At 65.5% G+C, this 17628-nt stretch overlaps 4 protein-coding genes across 4 annotated transcripts; 2 read left to right on the top strand and 2 right to left on the bottom strand.

The window, feature by feature from the left end:
• Positions 1-3452: 3452 nt before the first annotated feature.
• On the bottom strand, positions 3453-4277 carry EMIHUDRAFT_95473 (hypothetical protein; the record flags this gene model as incomplete). Its single annotated transcript, XM_005775228.1, has 1 exon — positions 3453-4277. One exon carries the CDS (start codon positions 4275-4277, stop codon positions 3453-3455), a length of 825 nt encoding a protein of 274 aa, XP_005775285.1.
• A 1046-nt stretch (positions 4278-5323) lies between these two features.
• EMIHUDRAFT_195259 (hypothetical protein) lies at positions 5324-6010 on the top strand (the record flags this gene model as incomplete). The annotated part of the gene is made up of 1 exon (XM_005775229.1): positions 5324-6010. One exon carries the CDS (start codon positions 5324-5326, stop codon positions 6008-6010), a length of 687 nt encoding a protein of 228 aa, XP_005775286.1.
• A 393-nt stretch (positions 6011-6403) lies between these two features.
• Positions 6404-9445, bottom strand: EMIHUDRAFT_95474 (hypothetical protein; the record flags this gene model as incomplete). Its single annotated transcript, XM_005775230.1, has 3 exons — positions 6404-7496; positions 7767-8645; positions 8892-9445. The coding sequence occupies 3 exons, from the start codon at positions 9443-9445 to the stop codon at positions 6404-6406; spliced, it is 2526 nt and encodes an 841-aa protein (XP_005775287.1).
• Positions 9446-13507: 4062 nt separating this feature from the next.
• Rab5a (Rab5a, rab family GTPase) lies at positions 13508-14560 on the top strand (the record flags this gene model as incomplete). Its single annotated transcript, XM_005775595.1, has 4 exons — positions 13508-13546; positions 13616-13888; positions 14003-14212; positions 14492-14560. The coding sequence occupies 4 exons, from the start codon at positions 13508-13510 to the stop codon at positions 14558-14560; spliced, it is 591 nt and encodes a 196-aa protein (XP_005775652.1).
• Positions 14561-17628: the final 3068 nt, after the last annotated feature.

Below are 17628 nucleotides of genomic sequence, written 5' to 3' on the forward strand. Positions count from 1 at the left end.
TGGCGGTCGCCGACGGCTCGGTGGCGTGACCTACACGCAAGTATCTGCAGGCACGTATCACACTTGCGCTCTGCGGGAAGACACCGGCCATGCAGAGTGCTGGGGTCGGAACGTTGAAGGCCAGGCCACCGCGCCGGCAAACGTGTCCTATGCGCAGATCTCTGCAGGTGGGCTCCACACATGCGCTTTGCGGGAGGACAATGGCGTCGAGTGCTGGGGTAGCAACACTGACAACCAGAGCACCCCGTTGCCTGGCGTAGCCTTCATTCAGGTCTCTGCCGGCGGGAATCACACCTGTGCCATCAGGGCAGACACGGCGCTGGCTGAGTGCTGGGGTCGCAACATCGAGCGCCAGAGCTCCGCGCCGTCAAACGTGTCCTACGCGCAGATCTCTGCGGGCGGTCTCCACACGTGCGCTTTGAGGGCAGACACGGGGCACGCAGAGTGCTGGGGCAAGGATGGCGCCAATCAGACCAGCGTCCTTCCCGACGTGCCCTACACCCTGCTGCCGTCGCCGCCCTCGCCACCCTCGTTGCCGCCCCCGATGCCACCGCCCCCGGTGTCACCTCCATCCCCGCCGCCTTCGCCACCGCCCCCACCCCCACCGCCTCCGATGCCGCCGCCGCCGCTCTTCCCCCCCATGGTCCCTGCTGGTCTGCCTCAAGCCCCTCCTCCGCCGCCGTTACCTCCGCCGCCCTCACAGCCGCCGCCGCCGCCGCCGCCGCCATCCTCGCCGCCCCCGTCGTCGCCGCTGGCCATCGTTGTCAAGGATTCAGCGGTCATTTCCTTCACCAACGCATCGCAGCTAGGAGACGCGACTGTGCAACAAGTGATTGACGCTATCCGCGGGCAACTCCGTCGTCGTTCGCGTGCATTGCATGACGAGCAGCATCGACGACGACTGACGATTACGAATGAACGTGTGTGTCAGCAATCACGCTTCGAAGTGGGATCTGAGTCGTCCGCGATATATTCAAAACTTGACTTCCAGCAATTCTACTCAAGTTGGTGCACACAGGACGGTGGTGGAGGAACATGCAATGTCGAGGACGACGATACTGACGCACCGAACGGCAGGAAGGTATTCAAAATCACGTGGGGTTCATGCGGCGATGCCTGTCAGTCAGGGGGGTGCGTCAAGAGGCCTGAAGAGCGATACTTGGAAGTGCCTGTGCCGGTCTTTGATAAAGATCTGAGGCCCTTGATCCCATTTCCTCCGAGGGCCCCCTTGGGCTCGCCAGTCTTCATCGGTATCCTTTACGAGTTCGACAAGGTTTTCGAGGCAGATGGCTCGTTAGAGCTGGACACTCTCGCCACAGTCAGAATGACATATGTCGAGGACGCCGTCAAGAATGCAACGCAAGCGCTCTGCGAGACCTGCGATGTGCAATCGAATGTCCAAGTCCTCTTCCCACCGCGTCCACCGCCATCGCCTCCGCCATCGCCACCCTCAACGCCGCCGAACCCTCCACCGCCGAGCCCACCTCCGTCACCACCTCTGCCCTCGTCGCCGCCTCCGTCGCCGCCGCCGCCCTCGCCGCTGCCTCCGTCGCCGCCGCTGCCCACGCCGCCGCCGCCGAGCCCGCCACCGCCCTTACTGCCGCCATCACCGCCGCCTCCAGTCCCAGGCCTTGCTGGGGGGGAGATTGCTGGCATCGTTATCGCAACACTCCTCGTTCTTGGGGCCCTCGGAGCTGTAGCCTACAAGCAGTATGTTGACGTCGACCGCAAGCCTCGCGTGTCGCTCGTGGCGCCCGAGAACCACGTCGCGTCGCCAAGGAACCCAAGGCGCCGGGCCATGCTCCAGAGGATACCCACCAAAAGGGTTTGGCGAGCCTGGGATCGCGCGCAGGCCGAGGCCAGGCCGGCCGAGGGCTACGGAGCCAGGCTCGAGCGAGGTCGCCGCCAGGTCTTTGCGCACCTCTCAAGCTTGCGGCCCACCTCTCAAGCGCAGGCCGAGGCTAGGCCAGCCGGGGGCTACGACGCCAGGTCGGCCGAGGGCTACGACGCTAGGCTGGAGCGGCTTGAGAGGTTAGCAGCGTCTGGCGACACTGGCAACGATGGCGACGATGCTGCCAACCTATCCAGTGGGCGGCCGAGCCGACGGCTATCATTGCCGCCTTCCTTATTGCAAACTAGCATGTCTGCAATAGCGCTTCCCAGTCCTGGCGGCTCCCGGCCCGACAAGTGCTCGCTTCGCGATGCCCTCGAGGCGGCCGTAGCGAGTATCGCCACCCCTGCAGGCCACATCCGGCCGCTAGAGGGCTACGGCAAGTTTGGCGGCGCTATCCAGGAAATGAGCATCGGCGCTCCCGTTCAGGCCGCGCTGGGACTGCACAACCTGCTCGGCGTGAGCGAAGCGGAGATCTTGTGCCTGATGGGTGACCCCGTGGAGTCGATCCGCGAGGAGTTCCTGCGCCACGGCTCTATGGACGACCTGTGGTGCCTCGACTACGTCTTGAACCAGCATGCGGGCATGTCGGATCGGGAGTGGCCGAACGGGAAGATGGACGAAGGTCGGAGGAGCGAGACCTTTGACGACTTTGTCAACCATCCAAGCGCCCGCTCCGCCGGCCTCGACGCGGGCCACGTGCTCGCGCTCCGCATGTACACGACCAACGCGTACCGATCGCTCAACGTGCCGCTGCGCAACACGAAGCGCAAGGGGGCGCACCCGTTCCCCGTGACGATCCTTAAGCTCTCGGACGGCATCAAGAAGCTGCGCGCGGTCGGGGCCGGCGTCGCCGGCGCGCACGAGCCGGCCGACCTCTACCGTGGCATGCGCGACATGTGCGTCACCGCTGACTTTGAGCGCCGGGGCGGCTCCGAGCTGGCGTGCATGTCGACGACGACGGACATCGTGGTCGCGCTCAAGTACTCTGCGAGCCAGGCGAGCCTGCTGCTCAAGCTGCGCACCTCCTCCTTCATGGACCGCGGCGCCGACATCGCCTTCCTCTCCGCCTTCCCCGGCGAGCGCGAGGTGCTCTTCCCGCCGCTCACCTACCTCAAGCCGACGAAGCGGAGGGAGGTGCTCAAGCTGGGCGAGGGGGCTACGTGCACGGTCGTCGAGGTGACCGTGGCGTTTCCAAGCTGAGCGCGGAGCCGCCCCACATCGCGAACGGTTTGTGACGCGAATATATAGCTAGCGCTCACCGCTACGTCCACAGTACGGTACGGGACAGGCGAGGCCAGCATGCACGCCTCGTTTATACGGTGAAATTGCTACACAGAGAGTGTAGATGTACAGACTTGCAGTGTGTCTGAGTTCTGAGAGTACAGGTGTGGGCGGGGGGGGGGGGGGTTCGTTTTACTTTTTTGCCAGTTGGGTGTTGCTGAGTTGCGCCATTCGGTATGCCATTCCCTGTTCGCGATGACCGAGCGAGCAAAATCCAAAACAATGAATCAGACTGAAAAAATAGAGATAGAGTACGCTGTGTACGGAAGCATATGTGCTACCTCTCCGGCAGCGCCGCTAGGTCCTCTTGCGCCAGCACCTCCCTCTCGACGCCGTCCATGTGCGCCAAGCCTACCACCGCCACTGCCACGCCCCGCGGACAGGCCTGCCTCAGCCGGCGTGCCATCAGCCGATCGCGCTGGTGCAGCATCACCTCCACCACGGGCGGCGCGGCGTCCTCGAGGAATCGCCTCAGCGCCGCGACCTGCCTCCGGTCCTTGAGCGCCTCGACCGCCTCGGCGAGGCCGCCCGCGCCGAGCGTGCTGCCCACGAGCTCGGGCGGCGGCGTCGTCGTCATCAAGCGCGGCAGCGACACCTCCCCGAGCGCGCCGCGCAGCAGCCGCAGCGTCTCGTTCACGTCGCGGTCGATGCAGTGCGCCGGCGCCTGCACCGCGTCGGCGGCGTCCAGCGCCGCCTTGAAGTCGACGCCCGGCACCAGACCGAGCGCCTTCCAGAGGCCGTTGAGCGCAGCGAAAAATGCGCCGATCCCACCATGGCCACCGGCGGCGGCGGTGAGAGATCGCAGGAAGTCCGCCTCGCGGTCGCCCTGCCGCAGTCGCGCCGCACGCGCCGGACACAGCTCGACGGCGACGTGGTCAGGACGAACGAGATGGATGAGCTCGCGGACCTCCTCGGCGGAACGCTGCGAGACGTGTGCCGTGCCAATCAGGTAGAGCTCGCGGTCCCGCCGTGGGTCGCGAAGGTACGAGGTGGTCTCGCTGCGGCGGACCCAGCAGGAGCGGCGCGCTTCACGAAAAGGGCGGCACGCCAGGGTGGAGAGCCGAGAAGGGCGGGAGAGCATGTTGGGCCGCCACATGCACATGGTGGGCCGCCAACCAGCAGTCAGTCAGTGTTACACCTCCTGCACCTGCAGCGATCCGTCCCGGCGGACAGAGCCAGCGGAAAGAGTCTTACAACAAAACTGCCTCGGACAACACTGGGCACGGTCTGGCGCGCACTGGCGGAAAGAGAATTGGAATAACTGAGGCATACCGGGGTTTTCCCCGCAAAATACCCGGTATTTTGCCGATTTGGCTGATTTTGGGCCCAAACCAGCCTCAGACTCGGCTCAGAGCCCGGAAAATTTGATGGTTTTCCCGGGAAAATAGAGAGGAAAAGAGAGGGTGCTGCAGAGAAAAAAGGAAAGGAAAACAGACGGGGTGCGAGAGGAAAACCTTCTTCAGCCTAATTGGCGGACGCCGAAACTCCACACATGACTGTGAACACATCCACAGTCTACTAAGAGCATAGCTATCAGAAGCACAAAAAGGGCAAGCATACCGGTGCGAACAAGTCTCCACCGACCGACAGATCCTTTGAACGATCTCGGTGTCGAAGCACCGCTCAACGAAAAACAAAAGGTTGGGAGCGAGGGGGCGGAAGTGTTCAGTGCGGTAGATGGTCAGCTCGAGGCGCGTGAGCCGGACTTGTGAGCCGGACCACCCCCTCTTGAACCCTGCGTTGTTGAGCCAGGACTCAACATACTCGGGCTGTCGCCGTCCCAAACTGTCACTCCCCTCTCTCCCGGCCGGGGTGGGGCGCGCGCGGGGGCGGCGGGTGTGCGGCGAGTGTGCGGGATGTCTGTGGGCCCGAGAGCGATATGCCATGTCCGCCTTGCGTTGTTTCATAACATCGAAGGCTAAGCTCAAAACAAAAGCGCCGAGTACTTCCAGCCTGCGGTGGGAACAGCTGTAGACGCAGTCTCGCCGAGGCTCGCCCCCAGAGACCACTGTTGCTCTGGGAAAGCTCGCGCGCAAGCGAGCGCGCCCCAGCGCCCCACCCTCTGCCACCCCGAGAACGTTTCATCGATTTCATTGGACGTTCCCCCGCGCGTTCCTTGGGCGCGCGTGGCCCCCCTGGGCACCGCCGATGACGACCCTCGATCCCACCCGCGTGATCGACGAGGGCGAGTACTACGGCTGGTACAAACACGACTATCAGTGGAGCCAGGGTGAGCTCGTCATCCTGCGCAAGCTAGACGGGAACGGCGACCAGATGCAGCTCAACATCTGGTGCACGACAGGCACCGTTGGCTCGTACCTCAACCATCCGCGCCGTGGCAAGTCGCAGCTGTTCCGGCGCGACATCGACGATTACCGCGAGCTGCGCGAGGTGCTGGATAACCCTCGCGTCCACGGGTACGGTGGGTACTACGAGAGACGCGCACCGGCGCAGGCGCCGCCCGCGCGCGCTGAGCGGACAGTTCCGTGTCCCGCGTGCGGCCGGAAGTACCGCAGCATGGCGGACACCGCCCAGCACTTCGAGTCGGGCTCCTGTCCGCACTGTCCCGGCGCCGACGACGCGCGGCGCATGGCCTATGGCTACGCTCGGCAGATGGAGGCGGGCTCGGGCATGCGCTTCACCACGGGGCAGAAGCTGCTCACCTTCGACGGAGACGGCTCGCAGGAGTGGTCGTCCGGCTACACTGAGGGCGGCGACAATTACTCGTGCCCAGCGTGCGGCAAGCAGTTCCGCGCTCTCCACAGCCTGCTCTCACATACCCAATCGCGGCCGCAGTGCCAGGGGAGCAACGCGGGGCTGCTCACCTTTCGCTGAGCAGGGTAGGGCTGCGAGGGGCGGAGGAAGCGGCGGCTCGAGTGGCGCTGTACAGGTGCGCATGCGGCACTGTTCGTACTTCCTTTCTCGAGAGTCCTGTTTTTTGGGGACACATTGCGATACGCGAGCGCCTCGCTGGCGCAGCTGACCTGTCCATGTCTCACGGTGTACGTGTGCACGGACCCACCTTAATACTTCTCGCGCCTGCCCGTCTACGCGGAACACGCACACTGCGCGGCATACTCCAATGCACAGAGCGCCCCCTCTCTGTGGGGGTGCTGGGACACATCGTAAAGCCGTAAAACACGGTGTCTCCCCACTACTCTCTTTTCTTCGTCTCTAGGTCTTACACCAGCGAAAATATGGCAGCGCCCGTAGTACAAGTAGCCTACTTCACACCTCTGCAAAGGCCACATCGCTCGTCATCAGCGTGTTGCCCCCGAAGTTCCTCCCCTCGAGGGAGATGAGGGCGTGCCGAGGAAAGTGCTCCTTGCAGGTGGGGCAGGTGAGCCCCGGCCTTTCGAGGGGGTAGAGCTTCTTTGCGCAGTCTGAGCACAACAAGTGCACGCACGGCAGCTGGGAGGAGCCCATCAGGTCCTGCGGCGCGAGGCACACGGTGCACTCGACCCGGGGAGAGAGGATGGTGCGCACGAGACGCAGCATGAAGGGGATCGTCGAACACCGCCGACCCTGCGGCGGGATGAGAGTCCCGCCAACCGGCCCATCGGGGCTCCCATGCCGCCGGCCCGAGAAGACCAGCCACGGCATTGCCGCCGCGTTGCCGCCGCGATCACGCCCGTAATACTCGCGCTCCGCCACGAAGAAGCCCTCATTGCGCGGCGTCCGCTGCACGTAGAAGAGGGTGAGCTTGTGGCGGCTGAAGGCGTGTCCGAGCACAGCAGTCTCCATCAAGTGCATAGGATCGGCGGTTGTCTCTGCGAGCCGGGTCCAGTCCACCACCTCGTATGACGGGAGACCCGCCTCCTTGAGCTCTGCTTGCAGCCGCTCCACAAAAGTGCCCGGCTCGTGCTCGCACAGCGGCAGCGGGTCAATGTCGACGGCGACGAGGTTCTGTGGGCGGAGAGAGAGAGCGCCCCGCCTCCCTTCCACCTGCACGCCGAAACGCCGCCTGCCATCGTTGTTGTACGACAAGACTCGGCCCAGCTTGCCGTTGGGCGCGCCCTCGCTCGTGAGCCCTTGCAGCCGCACGCGCCCGCCGAGCACGGGCACGCTCCCCCTAGGCAGCAGCGCGTCCTCCGGAGGGTGCAGCGCCACCTCTTCCGCCTTGCACAAGGCCTCCAGGGCCATTCGAGCCACGTCGCAGACCTCGTCCGCCTGGAACGCCTGTGCGATGCGCATCATGTCGCGCAACTCGTCGATCAGATCCTCCTCGCTCGCCTCGCCGGCGTCAAGGGCGGCGCGCAAGGCGTCGGCGTCGCTGGTGTGTGCCTCATCGCTGTTGCTCACGACGGACACGAGGAGGTCACTTTCGCAGACGAGGAGGTCGCCATTCACATCAAAGACACCCACCACTGTCGCCTCGGCGATCACGTCGTCAAGGGTCTCAAGCAGCTTTGCTATCTTGACCGCCCCCTTCCCGTTCAAGCGCAACGCCCACTCTCGAGCCGTGCGAGCCTCCGTCTCGTCGTCCAGCGTCGAGTGCGCCCACCGGACGGCCGAATCGGCCCCCGCCGCCACAAGCAGCGACACCACCTCATCATGGTCCGAGTTGACGGCAGCCATCAACGCGGTGTACCCCGGCCCATTGTCTTTCGACGGGCTACGGTCGAGCTCTGCCCGCGCGGCAATGAGCTTTGCCACGATCTCGCTGCGCCCCCATTCGGCGGCGGCGAGGAGCGGGGTATAGCCAGCGCCGTCCACGCCCTCCACGTCCGCCTTGGCGTCGAGCAGAATCTGCGCGCACGCGGCGCCGCGCGCATCGTGCTTGCACATGCCTGTCATCATCAGCGCATCGCCACCGGTCTCATGCCAGCGCAGCGACACCGACGCGCCCCGCTCCAGGAGTAGGCGGACGTAGCCCGGGTTGCCGTTTTTGGCGGCGACCATGAGAGGCGTCTTTTCCGCGCCTCCTCTCCCATCCACCGTGGCCCCACTATCGAGGAGCGCTTCCAGCAGCGCCGGACCAACGCCGTCCCACATCATCGCGTTTTCGGCGGAGTTGTCGGCGTCCTCGCCCTGTGCACCGCCAAATGAAAACAGCGATGCGATGCTCAGCAAGCAAGCCGTCTGCCCCAGCGACGTCGCGTTTGGCACTAGATGCGTCGGCACGGGCATGTCGGGGTCAATGTCCCCGCGCGAAAGCAGCCAGCGCAGAGTGCGCGGATTTACCGTCTGCAGCGCCTCGACCACCTCCTCGCGGCTCACCGGCACCGACCCTTGCCCCTCCGCCTGCTGCTCCTCCGCCGGAGGGGCTTCCTGCAGATTGCTGCCCTTGAGCGCGATGACGCTGCCGTCGCGGAGCTGAACATTCAGGCGCCCCTTTGACATGTCGACCTCAAGAACGCGTCCCACTGCGCCGTTGAGCTCCTGCCGGGACTGAAGGCCGTGCACCGAAACCCTCGCACCCTTTGCAAACCCAGCGGCCGCCGTCGCTTGCAGCGATGCGAACCCTGCCCTGCCATCGGGTGCTGAGGAAATCATGGCGCGAGCCCACAGCAACTCGGCCTGGATGTCCTCGCGCTTCGCGTGGTCGATTGGCTTGGTGCCGTCGGAGGCAACCACCTCAACGTCGGCACCCGCAGCCAGCAGCAACTTGACGCACTCGAGGTGGCCATAACCAACGGCCACCAGCAGTGGCGTCGCGCCGGTCTGGAAGCGCGCATTCGCGTCGGCGCCTGCGGCCAGCAGCAAGCGGAGGCACGGCGCGTGCCCCTCCTGCGCCGCCCTGTAGGCGGGGGTGGAACCATTTCTCTTGGCGCGGTTTGGATCGGCCCGTGCGTTGAGGAGCAGGCGCGTGGCCAAGGTCGCCCCTTCATGTGCGGCATTGCTGAGCAGTGTGGTGTTCTCGTCGTCCGCCTCCTCCACAGCCACGCCCGCGGCGATGAGCACGCGGGCGCAGTCGTACGCGCGTCTCGGCGAGCTCCGAGGCCCGTTCAGAAGCAGCGAGAAGCCGAGCGCCGGCAGCTGTTGAGGCCCGACGGAGTTTGCGAGCGGGAGCGCCCCTGCGCTCAGAAGCCGCTCGACGGCCACCGCCTCGCGTCCGCCACCAGTCGAAGAACGAATTGCTACGCCCAGGGGAGTCACTGGCGCCGCGGCCATGACTTGACGGCCGTGGAGCTCCATCGGGAACTGCATCGTGACCACACCGTTCGGAACCGATCCCTCGGCGAGAAGGCGATCAATGGCGTCGATGTCGGCGTCGCTGGCCGCCCGAACCAGCTCGGCATCCGCCGTGTCGGTCCAGCGTTGCGTCATCGCGCGCGATCCTAGACCGTAGCAGGAAGCTCGAGCCCGCCCTGGGTTCCGCCCTGAGGTGTGGGGGGCGCTCCCGCACGGCGTGTTCATGTTCACACCGGGGGGCGAGAGCCCCGACTGCGGGCACAGGTTTCTTCTCCTTGGAGGGTGGACTTCGGCGCGAGCTCGGGCGTCATGACCGCGCCCGTGAACAGCGCCTTGACCTTGTCCGGGGCCGACGGGCTTGACACGCCCTCGGCCTTTCCCTCGACGGCGGGGGGGAGCTTCTCTGTGCGCGCGGCCTTTGCCTTGCGGCCGCTCGACAGTTCATGGTCTCCCTCGATCATAGTAGCGCCTCTTCACGACCAGCACGCTGTGAAATCGATTAGTCCCAACACGATCGAGGGGTCCCGTACCACGCGGAATCGGCCCTATCCAGTGCTCAAGTGCTCAAGTCCCAACAACCGTTAAGAAAACTAAAATACGCCAACGACGCACCTGATTTTTCCTTTCCGGTTTTATCATGTGTCATGACCGACCACAACCACGTCCGCCGTGGTTGCCACTACCACGTCCGCCGTGGTTACGTTCGACTCTGGTTCCACTCTATGAGTCGCTGGTTCGATCATGAGTTGCCACAACCACGCCCGACGTGGTTGTGGTTGCCACGCCCGTTCCCCCCTGGTTCGTCAAGCGCCCGCCGTTCAAGTTCGGCGATTCATATTCATGGGGGAGCGGGGTTGATTACCCGTGTGTAGGTGTGAACGGGGACGTGTGCTCCCTGGGTAGGGTGCCCACAGGACCCAAAAAAAGAAAGGAAAAAAGAAATGGGGGACTCCCGATCGCAGCACTTCATGTTGGATAGTCGAGATATTGAGAGTGTGACTAGGAGGGAGGGACGCTGGGGATTCTCAAAGGTATACCCTTGGAATGGCCGGATCCAGCCTTGAAAGTACGAGATCGCGCGCGCTTCGCGCACAGCACCGCCTGTTCTCCGCGGCTGTGTGACGACGCGTGCCGTGTGCCAGCAGAGTTGGGCGCGCGCGGCGCGACGGCGCCCGCGAGGGAAGGCGCGGGTGCAGCGGCCGCCGGCGGCCGTACCGCTCGCCAGCCAGCGCAGCAGCGGCCAGCGCAGCGGCCGCCGGCGCAGCAGCCAGAGCAGCCGGTGCGCGCCTTGCGAGGCGAGTACTGCCGTCCGGCAGCCTTGAGGCGGCCGGGCGGCAGTACTCGTTCGAACTTTGCGAGCCGTGCGCGCGCCGAGGCGCCCGCGGCGCGCGCCCGCCCGGCTGCCAGTAGGAGGCGGCGCAATATGGCCTATAGTACAGCCCTTAGGAGGAGGAAGAGGCTGGCTGGCAGTGCTGTATGCCGCCGAGGGGCAGTTTTGGGGTGCTGTCACGGGCCCAGGGGGCTGCAGAAGGCGTCCGCAACCGGGACAACCCGCCCCCCCAGTCGAGGCCGGTCGAAGCCCACTTGGGAGCAGCCATGAGGAGTCCTCTTGGTGCTCCTCGCGGCCGTTGGAATGGCGAGCGCGCGCCGATGGGGGGGGGGGGGGGGGTCTTGCTTGCTCCACACCGAGCGCCATCGGTCCGGACCGGTGCTCCCACCGAGGGTCGGCTTGCACAAGGTCTGTGCCGCGGGCGCTCGGCGCCAAGTGCAGTGTCACGCTCGTGCTCGCGCGTGACAAACCGGGGAACCCTCGTTTCCTATGTACTCGGTCCCCCAACGGAAGAGGCCTCGCTCCTGTTGGAACAATCCAACATCAGATTTGCCTCGTGCGTCCCTTTTTGAGCCGCAAAGCTATTTTCTTTTGGGTCCTGTGGGCACCCTACCCTGGGAACGAGCAGCCGGCTCCTACCCAGATAGGGGGTCTGTCCGCACTGGCTGGCCCCTATGCAATAGGTAGGTAGGTCCGCTTTTGACCGCCCCAGAGGGCCCCGCAATAGGTAGGTAGGTGGTGGTGGTGGGGGTGGGGGTGGGGGTGTTGGGGGGGAGGGGTTTAAAAAACCGCTTCGCTCGCGCGGGAGACGGCTAGCCGCGAACGGGCCATGCCAGACGAGTCGCCTGCGGCTGGGACGCCAGCCGAGACGGGTGCGGCGGCGGCGCCCGCGGAGCCTATTCACAGAACACTCGCTTGCTTTTTTTTCGCTCCAGTCCTGCGGATCTTCAATAGTAGACCGGAGGGCTACGAAGCCTTCACACTCCAAGGGGTTGTTCACAGAAAGGCTAAACGGGTATTTTTCGCTTCGCTGCGCGGCCCCGCAATAGGTAGGTAGGTGGGGCACGCGGAGCCTGGCGGTTGGCGCCCGCAATAGGTAGGTAGGTAGGGCGTTTTGGCGCGACTCAGTGTGGACAGACCCCCTATCTGGGTAGGAGCCGGAACCCTGTCCCTTCCCCTTGTCGGGTTCCGTTGGGGGAGGATCGCGTTGGGGCACGTGGGCTGACGGCGGTGACGGCGCGGGGTCCCCGTCGCAGGTCGGATGTCGTACACTCTCTGTTCTGGCCAGACTGGGGCGCGAGGAGGTGGATGGTGGTGGGCGACAGCACAATGGGCTGTGCGGCGTACACGTGGTCGTGGAGTACCTCTCCGTTCTCGCCCCGCGGGCGGCTGCTGTGTGTGCTGTCCCTCGTCCGAACCGAGCCCGACTCCTTTTTTTGTCCACATCTTACCGCCTCAGGCAGTCACGCGTCACGGCAGTCCTGGGGCAGGGGGCAGCAGCCCACTCTGGGGGGGCGATAGCCGACAGGCGGCCATCCTGCGACAGCAAGGCTCGTCTGCGCGTGAGCCACCTGGCCGCCTTGGAGCTTGCGCGCTTCCCGTGGTAGAAGAACGATCCGGGCCGGTGCGTGCCCCAGAAGTCGTGAATGTTTAGCGGCGTGGTCGTCGGGATCAAGCACACGCCGGCGCGAGACCTTTTGTTGTGAGGCATCTGCAGGGTGGCCATTGCGGTGACGTAGCAGTCGTCGAGCCGCGAGTAGTGGCCGGGCTGCAAGCTGCTTGGACGCGGCAGTGGCTGTGCCGGGCATCTCAGGGGTGGCTGTGCGCCAAGTCTGCGGGCAATCCAAGCCGTGAGCACAAATTGCAGCGCAATTTGATCCGCACCGAAGCGGCAGATCTCGTACTCCTTTTGGCGCGCGAGCCAATCGGCGACGACCTCGATGGCATCGGCCGATTTGCGCAAGAGGAGCACGCCCGTGTTGAGTTCCCTCCGCCCATCCTGCGCGATTAGGAAGCACGGCTCTGAGTCGCTCGAGTTTGTCGGAAGGAGAGCTCGGAGGTCGTCTCCCAGAGCAGAGTCCTCCGCGGGGGTCACGTCCGCATCGACAAATAGGAGCCAATCGCCCTCCCGCAGCGATGGGCCACGGAGCTCGCGAAGAATGTGCTCCACCTTCCAGGTGTAGGCGCAGCTCGCGTTTCGCGCAAAGCGCTGCGGCACAGAGTCAGCGAGCTGGACCTGTCGGTACTCGTACCCATGGAGCTGGGAAAAAACCTGGATCGCCCGCACCGCGTCGCGATAGGTCGCGAACAGCTTCCCGTGCGCCACCTGCAGCACCGTCGCCCTCATTCAGTTGCGATGGGGCTCCTGTCGAGAGGCGAGGGGCTCCTGTCGAGCGGAGGAGGAGGACGCGCGCAGAAAGTTCGAAGAGCGGCGAAGAGTAAATTCTTTTTTCTCCGTTCGGTGTCCAGTCCGAGCCTGGCTGTTCTTCACCTTTCTACCTACCTACCTGTACCTGTGTGTGAGAGAGAGATTCTTTCTACCTGTGTTGTATTAGTGCCATGTGTGTATGTCGGAAGGTACAGTCAGGCTCGGACTGGACACACACGTGAAGAAAGATAATAAAAATCTCTCTCACACGTGCCAATTTTGAGCTTCAGCTGGGGCTCCCGTTCACACTACTCGTGTCTGGCCTTTTCTCGGGGCCGCGCCTGCGGCGCGCCGTGGTTTCTTAGATTTTCGCGGAAATCGCTTGGTAGGGTTTCTTAATGCGACGCTTTCTTTATAATGCCCGCAAGTACACGCACAATTCTTTTTCTCGCCGTCGCGCCGACGACGGAACTCCTCTCCGGCCTGTGCACACGGCGGGATGGCGGCGCCCAGAACAACAGAGTGCAAGCTCGTGTTGGCGCGCAGCTGACCCCGCGCCCGCGCGCGCCCCGCGGGCTCACCCGCACCTCCGCTTGCCTGCCCGCAGCTGGGCGACTCCAACGTCGGGAAGAGCTGCCTCGTCAACCGGTTCGTTAAGAACCAGTTCAACACAGAGCACCCGACGACCGTCGGCGCCGCATTCCTGCAGTCTCCCGTGCCGCTCGACGACTCGGACGACAAGATCCAGTTTGGGATCTGGGACACAGCTGGCTCAGAGAGGTACAAGGCGCTCGCGCCGATGTACTACCGGGGGGCAGAGGCGGCGATCGTGGTGTACGACATCACGTCGTTCGAGTCGTTCGAGGGCGCGAAGAGCTGGGCGCGCCACGCCTCCGCCGCCCCCCGCCGCGCCCTCCTCCGCCACAGCCGCCTCCTCCTCCGCCACCGCGACTTGCGCCTCCCCGCCACCGCCTTTGCCGCCCGCCTGGAGCAGGTGCACGACCTTAAGCTCTACGGGCAGCCGCACGTGGTGATCGCTCTTGCCGCGAACAAGAGCGACCTGGAGCAGTACCGCGTGGTGACGACACAGGAGGGGCAGGCGTACGCGCGAGAAAACGAGATGTCCTACTTTGAGACGTCGGCGAAGACGGGGCACAACGTGCGGCGGATGTTCGTCGACCTGGCGCAGTGCGTGCCGCGCAAGGTGCGGCTGGCGGCCTCTTCTCTCTCCTCTCCCCCTCGCGCCGCTTCTCTCCTCGCCTCTTCTCTCCTCGCCTCTTCTCTCCTCGCCTCTTCCCTGGCCGCCTCGCCTCGCCTCGCCTCTCCTCTCCTCTCCTCTCCTCGCCTCCCTCTTTTTGCCAGCAGAGCACTCCGCCTCCCACAGCCACACGCAAGTGCTCAGAGCCACAGCCGACTCGTCCTCCCCGGCCGCGCCTCTCGCCCACTCGCCTGCTCACCCCCACGCCCGCCCGCTCCGCCGCAGGACGCGCTCTCTTCGAGCACCAAGCTGGACGATGCCAAGGGCGGCGGCGGGAAGGGGTGCGCCTGTTGAGCGCAGCTGCTCCCCGCGCAGATGGCGGACGCGCGGCGGGCGCGGCGGGCGCGGCGGGCTTCGCAGGCGGCGGGCCTGGCGGGTTTGGTCGGCCTGGCTTGGCGGCTGGGCGGCGGCCTTGGTGGCTAGGCGCGGGGCACCGGTGTGGTGTGGGGGAGGAGGAGGTGGCGTGGCGGGGGAGAGAGGCGGGAGAGAGAGGGGCGCCACTGCGGGAGGATGCTCCACTCGCTCCCCTCCCTCGCCCGGCCCCTCCCCTCGCTCCAGCCATGCTCGTGCATGCTCTGCGGCAGCGGAGAGAGACGCACCCGCATCAGCTCCACTCGGCACTCCACACTCTCCACACAGTCCACTGCTGCTCTCCTCTCTTACACGGCGCCCCCGCGGCCGTTCCCTCTCTACGTGTGTCGTGTGCTGCTGTAAAGTGAGTTGTTATAGTATTCAGCATCAGAATCTAGGAGCGCGAGTTAGTAGTTTTTTATTAACGAGACGCGGAAAAATAAAAATAAAAAAAACACTGTCGGTGTGATCTCTGTGCGTCCCTGTGAACGTGTGAGGACACTGCTCACTGGGATCACGCACACGCCACACGGTGGCGCCGGAGAGCCCTCTCTCCCCCATGACGTCGTATGAGCGATGGGAGATAAAAACGAAAGGTCGAAAGCTCCGACACAGCGATCGGCCGCCTGCGATGCCGGATGCGGACTGTGGCCTCGCTGTTGCCTCGCAGCCTCACAGCCCGCTCCAAGCCCCGTCGCGCGCCCCAAAAAAGGCCCGAGATCACACCTCGGAGATCACCCGAGATCCCTCCAGGCGGCCAGCGGCCGGAGGTCAGGGGAGCCACTCGACCTGGGCGTGGTCGACGACGAGGCGGAGGACGGCCTCGCGCACATACTGCGCCTACGTGCCCCACGGAGAATGCCGCTCACCCGCCGCACTCTCCGCCGCCGCCGCTCTAACGACTCGCAGAAACTGGCTGATCTCGGCTGATCTCGGCCGAACTCGGATGATCTTGGGCGATCGGCCGATCCTCGGACAAGCGATCCTCGGACAAGCGGCCTCGGACAAGCGCCATGGCAACCTCGGAATCTCGGCCGCTCTCGGATGGCCTCGCCTCGAAGGACTCGCGGAAGGCGGGATCGTCCATGTCCGGCACGGGCCTGCGGGGGAGCGGCCAGACAGGCTCGGCGACAAGTGCTCCGCCTCTCGCCTCCTCCTCCGGCTCCGCGCACGCGCCGCTCGTTGCGCTTGCACTCGTTGACGTAGAGGAAGAGGTTGTCGGTGACCGCCTGATCTCGAGCGATCTCGAGCGATCTCGAGCGATCTCGGCCCATCTCGGCCCATCTCGCGTCATCTCGAGTAATCTCGGTCCATCTCGGGTCGTCTCGAGTGATCTCGGCCCATCTCGGCCCATCTCGCGTCATCTCGAGTAATCTCGGTCCATCTCGGGTCGTCTCGAGTGATCTCGGCCCATCTCGGCCCATCTCGCGTCATCTCGAGTAATCTCGGTCCATCTCGGGTCGTCTCGAGTGATCTCGGCCCATCTCGGCCCATCTCGCGTCATCTCGAGTGATCTCGGGTCTCGGCCCTCGCCTGCTCGTCGACGGCGAGGCCCTCCGCGGAGGAGACAGCCTCGATGGCAAACGAGAGGGCGAGCGAGCGCGAGATTGCGGCCTGGCGGCGGGAGTTGTTGTCTCGTCACTGCAGGCAAGACGCACGCGACGCCCCACCGCCCGACCCCTCTGCGGCGGTGTCCGGTGCGGAGGAGGCGGCACTAGAGGTGGAGACGGCGGCACCTCTTCGGAGGCGAGGAAGGCGGAGAAAGCGTCCCACGTCATCAGCGAGCGGAGCTCCTGTGCCGGCGGGAGGTGGGGCAAAGTTCGGAGCAGGTTCGGAGCAGGTTCGGAGGAGGCTCGAAACGCATCTTCCAACCTCAAGAGCGACCTCTTCCCGCGATGATCTCGGCCAGATCTCGGCTCCTCTCGGCTATGGAGCTCCTCCCGCGATGCTGCGTCCCCGTCGAGCGCCGCCGCCTCCGCCTGCCGCGGGCAGCAGAGAGAGACGCGTCGTGCGGCCGTGTCGTGGACGTGTCGTGGACGTGTCGTGGACGTGTCGTGGACGTGTCGTGGACGTGTCGTGGACGTGTCGAGCGGCCTCCGCCTGCCGGCAGCGCTCCGCGTACTGCGCGCGCGCCCTCTCCTTGACCATCGTCGCGGGGATGTCCACTGCGACGGCGGCGAGCAGCGCCTCCTCTGCCGCCTACCGGAGGGGGGGTCCCAAAACTCCAAAACAGGTGTCCCGAGCAGGCGAGGCGGCGCCGCCCGGCGGCGCCTCGAAGGCGGCGCTGCTGGCGGCGAGCGCCGCCTCGCGCTTGAGTCGCTCCTACAGGAAGGCTCCGAGAAGCTCCGCGGACAGGCCGTGTGGCGGCGCGTGGCGATCGGCGCGCCGCGCTCCTCGACAAGGTCGCGGAGGGCGGCCGCAGTGAGCCCGCTCGAGACCTCGGCGGCGAGCTGGTCGTCCAGCTCGGGCAGCGACCCGTCCGGTCGCGGGAAGCGCCTCCGCAGCTCGAGCAGCGCCTCTTCTCTCTTTGCGCCCTCCACCTCCCGGCCACGCAGCCGCAGCGTGAGGCCGATGTACGAGGAGCGCTGGACGAGCGGCACCTCGGGCCAGACCTCGGCCGCCATCCGCAGCGAGAGCGGCTCCCCCGGCTCGAACCGGGCGAGCAGCTCCTCAGGAGACTCGCCAGCCAGCTGCGCCTGCCCGAGCAGCCGGAGTGAGCTGCCGTTGCTCTGCATCGCGGCGGCGAGCGCCTCGGGGACGTCGCGCTCGAGGAGAAGCGAGAGCGCCGCCGGCGAGCCCTCAGCCTCGCCGACCTCGGCCAGCGCGTCGCCCGTCGCGCCCGCGCTGAGCGAGAAGCACAGGATTGCCTCGGCGCCCACTCGCTGGATCTCGGTGAGCACAGCAGGCGATGCGGCGCAGAGGCGAGGCCCGGCGCTGCGCAGACGCGTCGCCGGCACCGGCCTGCCGCCGCCGGCGGAGCGCAGCTGCAGCTGAAGCGGAGGCGGCGGCAG

This window comes from Emiliania huxleyi (genome assembly GCF_000372725.1).
Source record: "Emiliania huxleyi CCMP1516 unplaced genomic scaffold EMIHUscaffold_3, whole genome shotgun sequence".
Taxonomy (NCBI): Eukaryota; Haptophyta; order Isochrysidales; family Noelaerhabdaceae; genus Emiliania; species Emiliania huxleyi.